At 52.4% G+C, this 12,456-nt stretch overlaps 1 protein-coding gene across 9 annotated transcripts in view; it reads right to left on the bottom strand.

Annotated features, from left to right (window-relative positions):
• CTIF (cap binding complex dependent translation initiation factor) overlaps nucleotides 1–12,456 on the bottom strand; it is a 313,399-nt gene that overhangs the window by 88,545 nt on the left and 212,398 nt on the right. For 7 of the 9 annotated variants that reach the window (XM_081253060.1, XM_081253061.1, XM_081253059.1 and 4 more), the window contains 2 exons: nucleotides 9,509–10,001; nucleotides 6,507–6,806 (listed from right to left, as the gene is read on the bottom strand). In XM_081253060.1, the coding sequence (XP_081109186.1) occupies nucleotides 6,507–6,806; nucleotides 9,509–10,001 (793 nt within the window). The remainder of the gene's footprint in view (nucleotides 1–6,506; nucleotides 6,807–9,508; nucleotides 10,002–12,456) is intronic. The other 2 variants (XM_081253065.1, XM_081253067.1) reach the window with 1 other exon arrangement.

Below are 12,456 nucleotides of genomic sequence, written 5' to 3'. Positions count from 1 at the left end.
CAGAGCTGGTTTGAACACCAAGAATCAATGTTCGTTCCTCTCCTCCCTCCCTCAGTAAAAGACTGGGGTTAGGAACTCCAAATTTTGGGTAAAGAGGAACAACATTTGATTTTCCTGAACCTTGAGATAACCAGGAAGAACGAGATTCCTTTTTTTTTTTTTTAATAAATTTATTTTTATTTATTTTATTTTTGGCTGTGTTGGGTCTTCGTTGCTCCCCGGGCTTTCTCTAGTTGCGGTGAGCGGGGGCTACTCTTCGTTGTGGTGCGTGGGTTTCTCATTGCGGTGGCTTCTCTTGTTGCGGAGCACAGGCTCTAGGTGCGCGGGCTTCAGTAGTTGTGGCACGTGGGCTCAGTAGTTGTGGCACGCGGGCTCTAGAGCGCAGACTCAGTAGTTGTGGCGCATGGGCTTAGTTGCTCCGTGGCATGTGGGATCTTCCTGGACCAGGGCTCTAACCCCCATCCCCTGCATTAGCAGGCGGATTCTTAACCACTGTGCCACCAGGGAAGACCAAGGTTCCCTTTTATGAGCTGAGTTAGAGAAACAGCCCAGTCCCTTTGCCCAAGCCAGCAAATGTGGAACAAAGACGGGGACAGAGATGGCAGAAACGGGGTAAAAGTGGGGTGATGGGTCACATAAGCCCTGAAGATGCAGCTTGTATTTTGATTCACTGGTGGGGCAGCCAGACCAGGAGATCTTGAGTGCCCCTTCTGGGGCTAAAACCCACAGTTAAAATCACTCCCAGAGACCTCCCAGAGGCCCCATGGAGCCCGTTCACCAAGCAATTGAGTTCCTATGTATCAAAAGCCCCAAAGATGATGCTTAATGGGTGACCCAGCTAAAAACTCTGGAGAGTTTATCCATTTTCTAGTTCCAGGTCAGGTTGTCTTCTAGAAGGTGCTGGCAGACAAATTTATTTTGAAACCTGGTCACATGCCAGATTCTGAATTGCGTTGTCTTTTCACAACAGCCTTGCTGTGTTTACGACTTGGTGAGGTGAGGGTTTTTTGCTGTTTTTTTTTTCTTCAAAAAAAGGTATTGCCTCCTTCTGTTAGATGTGTTGTTGACAACGGTTGCTAGGGAGAGCTGGGTTCAGTTACAGACACACTGATGCCTGCTCTAATAATACTTTGCTCTGCATAGCTCAGATGCAGACACCTCTTGGCTAAACAGGGCACACACATTTCAACCGAGGAGGGCTTGAACTTATACTACCCAAGCATATTTCAGCAAAGGAGCATTCCCTGAGCCGGAGTGGAAGGCCCAGGGTGGTGACGGGGCAGTGCTGGGTGGAGGGGGCTCAGGCCTCCAATTCCTGTCATTCCAAAGGTCCCATAAAAAGAGGCACGCTCATTCTTCACCTCACTGTGAAACCAGAGCCCGCTTCCCCTCGTCGTACCACAATTCCTTGGTGAGGATCAAGGCAGAGTTTTGGTGACCTCTGTAACCCAGGGGCCACGGACAGCCCACATTCTCCTGGAAGTCAGGACCCATTAGTGCTCATAGCCGTGTGGGTGCGGGACCCTGCAATCATGCAGCTGGGAGCCGGGTGGAAAGAGGTGGGGTGAGGCAGGTCGGGTGGGAAACGAATCACCTCCTCAGCTTTACTGGTGGCCTCGCCTGGCAACGTGGATTGAGAGTGAGGCCCTTTTCCTGAAACATGTAATAGGCGCTTCGACAAATGCCTGAGACCAAGAAAAAGGAAAAGGACCTGGGGAACGGAGCTGAGAGCAGAGAGAAATGGGGCGGGCGGGAGAGGAGAGGCAGCCTCCACCTGGCTGACGCGGTTAGTGTGGAGCCTTCCCGGGAGGAATCTCAGGACAGCGAGGTATGTGAGAAAGGTCCCCTGAGATGGTCCAGCCCAGCTTCTCACGGCACAGAGGGGAAACCGGGGCCGGGCAAGGTGACAGGATTGTCTCGGGGGCTGACGTCTCCTGCTTTGGTGTTCTCCCACCAGCTCAGGCTCTGAATCCTTCACGTCACTCAGCAGAGTCCAGTACCTGGGACACATTTCTTGGCTGATTCACAGGGTGACAGGCAGGGCTGTTCATAAGTGACAGTGGTTCCTAAGTGACAAGGGTGGCACAGTCAGGGCACCTCTGGAGTAAGTTTCTAACAGTGGTGTTCAATCTGCGGCACCACAGAATCGGCCAGAAAGGTCTTTAAAAATGGATGCCCAGGCCCATCCCTGGAGAACCTAATTCAGTTGGTCTAGGGGGGAGCCCCTGCGCTGGTATGTTTTATTGGGTTGGCCAAAAAGTTCGTTCAGTCTTAAATAAAAATAAGAGACACATTTTTCATTTTCACCAAGAACTTTATTGAACAACATATTCACTAACCGAACGAACTTTCTGGCCAACCCAATAAAAGCATCTCCCCATGAGATTCTAACGGACAGCTAGGCTGAGAACCAATGCCCTAAAGAAAACCTGGTGACTGGAACTCAGTATTCCCAGGCTGGATCCCCCCCTTCTGACATCACATCAATAAAAGACTGTGCCTCAGCTGGCCTGTCTATGAACTTGACCCACCACCTACAAACCATCAGCCATCCGATGTCTTAGTACTCAAAGTGTGGTCCCTGGGCTGGCAGCATGGGCATCGCCTGGGAGCTTGTTAGAGATGTAGCATCTCAGGTTCTACCCAGACCTCTTGAATCAGAACCTCTATTTAAATAAAATCCCATGTGATTCAAGCACACATTCAAGTTTGAGAAGCACGGATCTAATGAAGACTGCAGGCTTGGCACATAACAGACATCCGAGAAATATCTGTTTAATAAGTAGCATTTTACTTACAAGAACATACTAAGAAAATGACCACATGTAAGGCAAAAAGACTCAGTTTAGATGTAAAAACTGAAGATGAGTTTTGAGCTGTGGATTGGTGACAGGGGTCCCCTGGGACCCCAAGGTCTCTGGCATCGTCCATGCTCATGCGGGTGGTGCTTTTGGACTTCCTGAGATGACAACGCTGAGTCTGGCTGCGAAGGGTGAAAGGTCTTTTGACTTCCCCCTGGGCCCACTTGCCTCTCCATGGGGGCGGCATCCCAGCCTGGCAGGCAGCGCCACACTGTGCCAAAGAGTGTCCACTACATCAGAGCCTGCCCCTCTCCTGCCACGCTGCCAGCTCCCACTGCCGAAGCCCAGGCAGTGAAAGCGAAAGCGGTCGGCCAAGGAGGGCAACATCCAAAGACAGCTGCTGGGAGTTGTGCTCATAGGGCACTTCACACCCTGTCCGCTTTGCAGCCAGAATCACTAAGCCGGGTCTCAGAACTTGTACATGGAGGCAGAGGCGAAACCTGGCCACGTGAGGGGCATCTCAGAGGCCACCGAACTGAACCAGGGGCTGGCTGGGGATCCAGAGGCAGTGGGCCTTGAGTGCATGCAGCTGAGCGCAAACCTCAGAGGGAGAAAGCAGGGGGAAGGCGCTGGGGGCCAGGCCCAGGACTGCTGGCCGGGGAAGGGATACAAATCAGGTTGGCCAGAAGATGAAAGCAGGTGAAAAATGACACCCCTGTGGGTCACAAGGAAAGTGGGGTTTAATGAGCTATGCCCACTGCTCTCTTTTCTTGAGCCTTGTGGGTCTGGGGTGGTGAGTGGCCATGTATGATGTTGCCTAGAAAGCCAACTCCAACCCGCCACCTCCTCAGCTGCAGAGGGGGTCGTGACGGACACGCGGTGCTGGCTTCCTCCAGGCCTTGTAATCGGGGGTCTGCTAGGAGCTTAGGGGCAGCCTCACGCCAGCACATTCAGCCCACCTTCCATGGGAGCCAAAGGGCTTTGAACAGTGACCCAGGAGGCCTGAGTGTCCAGCTCCAGCCCTCTCCCTCTTACACTTAAGCTGGGGCTGCAGGAGATGAAGCGGGTGGTAGGGTCTAGGGGACATTTCGATTTCTAAATATCTGACCCACAAATGCTCCATCCAGGCAAATGGCAGATTGGGAGTGAGAGTCCCCCTCTGTCCCAGAGACAAGTGACACTTGCAGGACTGGGTCTCTTGGGCTGGCCCCCAAAGCCTGTCACACATGACAGACCTATCACCGAGCCCCAATATGGGGTAAGCAAGTTTCTGAGGATGAGAGGGACCCAGGACTGTTTCATGTCACTAACAGGGCCAGGAGAGACAGAGAAAGGAAGCAGCTCACGTGGGGCCACTCACGCCCTCCCTGAGGCCCCCGACTCATCTTTAGCAGCGCAAAATCATAAGGTCCACTGACCAGTGTGGAGCAGCCAATCACTTTCCCAGCAGGAGCTGCAGAGGCCAAGCTCCGGGTGACAATGGCTGAATCAGTCCGAGAAGCCCTGTTTCCTGACTTTCGGTTTGGTGCTCTTTCCCTGTGCTAGTGTTTGCCAAACTGTGTCTCTCAGCACACTAATTCCACAAGAAGTCATTAGCTGGGGAATGCAAAGGGGATTTCACTGAGTTGGATGTAGCCAAACAGGTTCCCTTCCTGCTGGCCTAAGCCAGTCCACTCTGTGGCTGACGGAGAGGCGGGTGTAGGGGCCACGAAGCTCCGTTTGTGGCTGAGCATTTCCCAGGACTGATGCTCTGCTGGACACTGTGGGCAAGGCCGCTCTAACCACGGGTCATTGGAAGAGAAGCCTGACCGGGGCAGGATCCTGGGTGGCCCCTGCTGCCAGCGGCCCTTCCTTCCTGGGTGCATCTCGTCTCACGCCCTGTGTGTCTGTCTACCACTGGCTCTGGCTAGGTTATTTGGAGCTGGCAACTATTGTCTAGAAGTCTTGCCCTATCCTGGCCCTTCTCTTGATAAAAGCCGAGGCCAAAGGCCAATCTGTCCCTGACTCCCCCGTGCCTGGCTGTACGTGGCAGACAGGCTGCTTCCCACTGTCACCCTCCACACTCTCCCAGGACATTACGGCGAGCGAGGAACATGCCCGATGTGCAAATCCCTCAGGTAATGAGGGAATTCATCACCGGGGAGCGTGGGCGATCCAGGAATGGGAACCCGATCGGTGCCTGGAGCTGGACAGAAGCAGCCCAGGCCGGCCAGCGAGGCTCGGGTTGCAGTGAGCAGTCTCCCTGGGAAGAGGAGAGGACGGCGGGGATGGAGCCCATGGGCAGCCTTCGGAGGGGGCTCCTCCCACCCTGTTCTCAGGGAAGAGAGGGAAGACTGCAAACCAGGTGGCTAAGACCAGGGTGACCACATATCCTGGTTAACCCCTGGGGTCTCGGCCTGACTATGACTAGAGCCCCCAGTCTCAAAAGTGTCATGGGGGCCTCCCTGGTGGCGCAGTGGTTGAGAGTCCGCCTGCCGATGCAGGGGACACGGGTTCATGCCCTGGTCCGGGAGGATCCCACATGCTGCGGAGCGGCTGGGCCCGTGAGCCATGGCCGCTGAGCCTGCGCGTCCGGAGCCTGTGCTCCGCAACGGGAGAGGCCACAACAGTGAGAGGCCCGCGTACCGCAAAAAAAAAAAAAAAAAAAAAAAAGTGTCATGGTTTGAATGACCTATTATATGGTCACCCTCGTTAAGACAGACCTGCAGGTGGTTTCTTCCAGCTCTGTAATCCTACTTTCAGAACTTCTAAGCTATTGTTTTACCCTACCTGGACTGAAACTCATTTCATATCTCAACTAGCCTAAGGTACAAAGCATGATTACAGATGATTTTCCACAGCCAAGTCTCCAAGGAATAGTCCCTGGGCCTGGCATGGCCACCATGCTGTGCCACCTGCTACCTCTCCCTGATGCCACCAGTTCTGGGACCAGTTCACTTGCTACCACGCCTGATGAAAGAGCACGTGTAGGCCTTCAGCTCTCCACCTATGAGATCAAACAGTGCTGGGCTCAGCCTAAGCACCCATGCCCATGCCCATTACACACCCCAGTAAAACCATCACTGGACGCCGGCACCCACGGAGGAAGGAATAAAGAGGGGCAAGATTAAGTTCTCTGGGGTGGAGGGATTTAGTGGGATAGCACCAAGGAACAAGACGGTCTTTGATCTCCACGCTTCCCCTTGGCCCTAAAAGTGTTTTCAAGAAGCTCAGGTGCATTGGCAGACAGATCAAAGCTTCCCTCCTCAAGGCCCTTATGCCTTTTGCTCAGACCCATCTCAGCACCAACTACAACCAGGGCACCACCTGCAGGGTCTGGAGGGCGGTCCCGGGGAGGAGGAAGAGGAAGAAAAGAGAAGTCCACAGTAAGTGTATGTCTGCTGGGACGTGGAGAGGTCAAAGCACAGAGCCTGTTAAGACAAGAGCCAGCCCTCCTATCATGGAAATAGAAAGAGGGAAAGGCTGGTTAAACATGAAGCAACTATAAAATTATATTGGTCCATCGTAACCATGGAGCCCTCACACAAACACACGCAAATCCGGTCACTCATCCCTTGCCCCTTGAGTGCCTTTTTATTTTCTGTAATTAATCGGGCAAGGGTGCAACTTGGGAAAAGTTCAACTGTGGTCAGAATCTGCAGCCTTCTCTCTAGTAATAACCCACCGGCGGGAGGGGTGGGAGGTGTAGCTGTCGGCATCCGTTACCTGAAGCATGTTGAGAAGCAGGCTCCGGAACTTGGTCCCCTCCACCATGAAGAGCGCCATCTTGTCGCACAGCTTGGCGGCCGTGAAAGCAAAGCTGCGGTCGGACACGGCCTTCTGGTAGATGGTGCGGACGATCTCCCCCAGCATCTCCTCGGAGTTGGTCGAGTTCTGGGCCTCCTCCATGAAGGTGGTGAGCTTGGCATCCACGTCGCTGCTGTTGTTCCTCATGCTGTTCAGGATCTCAATCAACTTGTCCATCTTGTTCTGCTGAGGGTTGGTGGTCTCCACGGCCACTTCATCCTGGGGGTGCGGGAGACAAACCGAGTCGCGCCTGAGCGGAGCCCAGCTTTCTGTGGAGGGGTGGCCAGTGGAGGTGGGGGCTGCCACCCTCAGAAAGGACCCGCCCCACCTTCTAGAACCTGAGGTCTGATCCCTCCGGGAATGCCGACCTTCACCATGGACCCTGGGGCCCCAGGCTCTCTGCTGACCCTTTTCTTGGCCCCTGTGACACCCTGGGTGGATCCTTCTTGTGAGCTACAGCTCTTACCCAGGATTCTCATACACACTGGCTCTGCCTCATACACATTAAATATCTCAATCTACAAATGATTTAATGGGGCTTATAAAAGATGAAATAAAATAACAGATAAGAAATTGGGCCAAGAGAAAACGAGGGTGGGAAGACGAGGTGAGGAAGGAGGTAGCGTCCAAAATGCCTGCTCTGTTGGTTCAAGGCGCCCATGGATTGGCCACCTCGTCCTCCAGACGTCGGCTCCTTCAGCCCGAGGACCATCATGTCCTCTGGGTGTGGGGATCCCTGTGACACGGCCTTGGCATTGTGTCCTATGGAGACTGTGCTGGCTTTTCACAACAAGCACTGCACACCAAGGAATCCCTCAATGTGCCACAAAAACACCTGGCACTTCGAGGAGGGAAACTTCAGATAAAAAACCCTACACCCTTAAGTGGTTTCACTACAACTGGGACCAGACCTGCGCTGGGGGAAGAAGAAAATGGCATTTGATGTCTCAGAAGTATAGATTGGTGGCCAGGAAAATGACTGACTTAACTGCTGGGATGTGAGACCAGGGTTAAAGGGCAGGCTCAGGGACATAAAGGGAAGCCCCATGTTTGCCCTTCCGGCATCAAGAGAAGAATCCACGGCAGGGAGGCTCAGACCCAGGTCCTAGAATCTGCTCTCTGTCTCTAGCTGGATGGCTCTGGGAAGTGGTTTCACTCTCTGGGCCTCATTTTCCTCCCTGGTAACATGAGGAGGTTAGGTTAGATGGTCTATAGCTTTCCCTTAGCCCTGCTATTGCTTAAGCCCATTCCTCCCGGTCCAGGAGTCCAGGAGGCCTCACCTGAGGGCAGTTCTTGAAGCTGAAATACGGGCCCTATGGATCTACCTTACCTGTTCTATTTCCCCCCTCCTTCCCCACCCCAACCCTGTGGGCCCCAGGGCAGGAATAGTGGTCAGTATGTATAGAATAACCCCTCGAGGGTCTTCACACAACTTATGGCATTTGGTCTGCAGTCTGTCTGCAAGGTGGATAGTATTATACCCATTTTACAGATGGGTAAACTGGGGGGGGGGTGTGTGCCCAGAGAGGTTAAGTGACTTGCCCAAGGCCACCTAGCCAGTCAAAGGCAGAGTGAAGACTGAGCTGGTTTGCTGGACTCTAAAGCCCATGTTGTTTCCTCTCTGTGGCATTGTGGTTACATTCAGTGGAGCTGGAGAGAATTAACAATCCTCTCTCCCTGGCTGGACTGCAGCAATCTGTTCCAGAAGCTCTTCAGGCAAAGACCACACACTGGCCATCACTTGGGAAGCTCTTCCAGGCTCTTATCTTTGGGACGTAAGGGAATGAGTGAGGCTTTCCTCCAGGACCTCACAGCCGCCTGCCCCACAGGGAGCAGTGGGTGGAGGCCAGGGGCTGTAAGGATGCCAGCAGCAGCATGTCACCTTCGAGAACTGATCAGGGAAAAGGTCTGACCTGCCTTGTCCTGCCTGAGTGTGGACCTGGCCTCGGAGGTGAAAGGTGGAGGAGAGAAGGTCATAGAGAGATGCCAGGGAGAAGCCCGGAACGTCGAGCTCTGCAGAAGCCCCAAAAGGAGGACTCCGTGGAGGAAAGCTGGGGGCAAGTTGGCCTTTCTTGGGAACAGCTCCTTTCCAAGGTGACCTTACCTGCACCCTTGGCTGAGGACGGGGAGCTAGGGTGCACAGAGTGGGCTTAACGCTGCCAGGGACAGAGCTCCAGCCCTTCTCTGGAGGCTTGGGGCATCTCTTCCTGAATTTGTGAACTAGGCTCTAGAGACCAGGGCCAGGAGTAGGGTGAGGAATGTGAGGCTCCTGGGGAGCAAAATTTAAGGAGGTCCTCCTTCTCAGGGCTGTGCCAGTGCAGGATGGGCATCTGCGTGATGCTGAGAGTGAGTGCCTCCTTAAATTTTGTCCCTTAGACCCCTCCCTACTGCTGGTTGGTGAAGGCGGGGAGTGGCAAGGCTGAGGCCAGTCTGCTGCACTCTGCCCAGCTCACCTTTGCTCTCCCCTGGCAGGGAGCGCAGCCTGGTACTCGCCTTCGGGAGAAGCATTCTTATGTTACAGGCTCTGTGTTTTCCCTAGATGCCCTTTAGCACTAACAGGGCCGTATCTGCCACCAGATAATGCTGGAGGGAAGAGCCAGGCGTTCTCTGCCCACCTCCCATCACCTGGAGGCACATGCCTCTGCCTCCCCTCCCTTCTCAGCCTGGGGGCTGGTACCTACCGAGTGTTCACCCGGTGCTCTTGGAGGGTGGAATGTGCTGGAGGGGGTTCACATGCAGAGCTGGCCATGGGCCTGCCGTCTGGTGGCCGGGGGTCCCTCGGCAGTGTTGACCAGGTGTGCTGGGGCCACATGAGCCTCCCTCCACGAGGCTCCCCAGGTCCGCAAGCCCGAGCCCACCTACCAAGATGCCTACCTCTCACTGTCCTCCCTGGTGCAAGAGAACAAGGAAAATTCAATTACCGGTACCTTTTCTTTCAGCCTTCGCCGCAGCCTGTCTTTGGAAGACTGGAGCAGGGTAATTTTGGGCCGCTCCCCGCTGCGTTCGGAAATAATACTGTCTTTACGCTTTGTCTCAGCCTCCGGACCGCCTGGCTGCAGCAGGGGCAGCCTCTCGGAAGCCACCGGGGCCAGGGCATCAGGGCTGCAGGGGGGCTCGAGGCCGCTGTGCCCGGCATCCCCCAGGGCGTCCTCGAGTTTGGGGCTCTCCATGGTCACGGTCTCTTTGGCATTGCGGTGGGCGCCTGCCTCCCCCTTGTCGCCTGGTGGATGCTTCATGTTGCTGTGGTGCCAGCGCCGGTTCTGGCTGTAGCCGTGATGGGTGGACCTCCCTGAGGGGTGGGGCACTGAGCTCCCCTGGTAGGATTTCTGGTGGTCCCTGTTGTGTTTGGCAGTGCCCGGTGGGTGGTCACCGTGCTGTTGAGGCTTGTTCCCTCCTGGGGGTCTCTGCTGTCGCCTGCAAACCAAAGGGGAAAGACAAAGAGGGTCACTGGGGCCGCTGGCCAGGGTCCCTGTGTCCAAACATTAGAAGGAATTCATTTATTCATTTTTTCAATACCCTTACTGAAGGCCTCCTATGCACCAGGCTCTGTGATGGGGCATGGGGATACTAGCAGAGAATATGACAGACAGGTCCCGGTGATTATATAGGATTTAAGTCAACCCTTGACTTAAAATAAGTATTTTATTCCCTTGTTAGAATATGCGTTAGTACATGTGTAGGGAACAAAATTAAAATGATAAGAGTATACAGTGAATCCTCCTGACTGTCCCCAGACACCCAGTATGTTTTCTTGAAGCAGCCATTACCATTTTGTGAACATATTCTATGCATGTTCCAGTAAAGATATATACACAGAACTGTATCTGATAACAACTATCCTGTTAATGACTTTTTTTTTTTTTTTTTTTTTTTCGGTACGCGGGCCTCTCACTGTTGTGGCCTCTCCCGTTGCGGAGCACGGGCTCCGGACGCCCAGGCTCAGCGGCCATGGCTCACGGGCCCAGCCGCTCCGCGGCATGTGGGATCTTCCCGGACCGGGACACGAACCCGCGTCCCCTGCATCGGCAGGTGGACTCCCAACCACTGCGCCACCAGGGAAGCCCCTGTCAATGACTTTTTAACCATCATGACTCATGAAAAGTTATACCATTTGTTACACAACCTTTCTTTGGGTACACTGACATTTCTGCCCCCAAACCCACTAACAAAATATGCTATAAGAAATTGTTATAGGCTGAATCGTGTTTCTCTCAAATTCATGTTGAAGCCTCAACCCCTAGGACCTCAGCATGTGACTGCATTTGGAGATAGGACCTTTAAAGAGGTGATTAAGTTAACATGAGGCTGTTAGGGTGGGCCTTAATCTAATTTGACGGGTATCCTTATTATTATTATTATTTTTGGCCGTGCCGCATGTCTTGCGGGAACCAGGGATGGAACCTGGGCCCTGGCAGTGAAAGCGCCGAGTCCTAAACCACTGGACCGGCAGGGAATTCCCATGACTGGTATCCTTATAATAAGAAGAAATTTGAATGCACAGAGACACCAGGGATGCAGGTACAGAGAAGAAATCCCACGTGAGGACACAGCCAGAAGGCAGCCACCTACAAGCCAAGAAGAGTGGCCTCAGAAGAAACCAAACCCGACACCTTGACCTTGGACTTCCAGCCTCCAGAACTGTGAGAAAATAAATTTCTGTTGTTTACCCACCCGGTCTGTGGTATTTTGTTATGGCAGCCCGAGCTGAGCAATACAGAAGTGATATTTAACATGGTGGTTTTAGGCAGACAGGCTTATCGAGTTTTTTTGACAATTTCAAAGCAGAGATTATCATATGGAACAAATTTGAGGTGTACATCACGGGACAAACCCCAAATGTGTTGATTTGAAGACTAAAGGAAAGCAGGGGAGTGGGGGTATTCTGAGGACCCTTCAGTCCAGCAGCTCAAGGGCTGCTTCCATCACTAAAGCACTCCTGTGTTCCAACTCTGTTTCACCCTCATGGTGTTTTCCATGCCATAACCTTATTTGAAGTGCATTTGGAGAACAGAATAACCATGAGCCTCTCAAAGTTGTAAAGCCAGTGAAGAAAGTTTGTGGAGAGAAGACGTTACATTCTAGGGAATGAGGCCCCCATCCCAGTCTGTAATCCATCTCTTTGGCAGGTACAACAGAACTTTGCTGCACTGCATTTCATGAACAAAATTGTATTTATTTGCTCTAAAATTATTATTACTTATATAAACTCAATTTCACTGTTCACTTGATAAATTTTTTTAAATTAATTTTTATTGGAGTATGGTTGCCTTACAATGTTGTGTTAGCCTCCACCACACAACAAAAGGAATCAGTGATACACATACAGATATCCCCTCCCTTTTGGACTTCCCTCCCATTTAGGTTACCACAGTGCACTACATGAGTTCCCTGTGCTATACAGCATGTTCCCATCAGTTGTCCATTTTATACATAGTATCAATAATGTATATGTGTCAATCCTAGTCTCCCAGTTCCTCCCACCCCACCCCTTTCCCCCCTGGTAGTCATACATTTGTCCTCTAAGTCTGTGTCTCTATTTCTGCTTTGCAACTAAGATCATCTATATCATTTTCCTAGATTCCACATATACACGTTATTATACGATATTTGCTTTTCTCTTTCTGACTTACTTCACTCTGTATGACACTCTCTAAGTCCATCCACGTCTCTACAAATGACCCAATTTCATTCCTTTTTATGGCTGAGTAATGTTCCATTGTATATATGTACCACATCTTCTTTATCCATTCCTTGGTTGATGGACATTTAGGTTGCTTCCATGTCTTGGCTATCGTAAATAGTGCTGCTATGAACATTGGGGTGCATGTGTTTTTTTGAATTATGGTTTTCTCTATGACCAGTAGTGGGA

Source organism: Mesoplodon bidens (genome assembly GCF_964165515.1).
Source record: "Mesoplodon bidens genome assembly, chromosome: 13".
Taxonomy (NCBI): domain Eukaryota; kingdom Metazoa; phylum Chordata; class Mammalia; order Artiodactyla; family Ziphiidae; genus Mesoplodon; species Mesoplodon bidens.
This window is presented reverse-complemented; position numbering and strand designations above follow the sequence as displayed.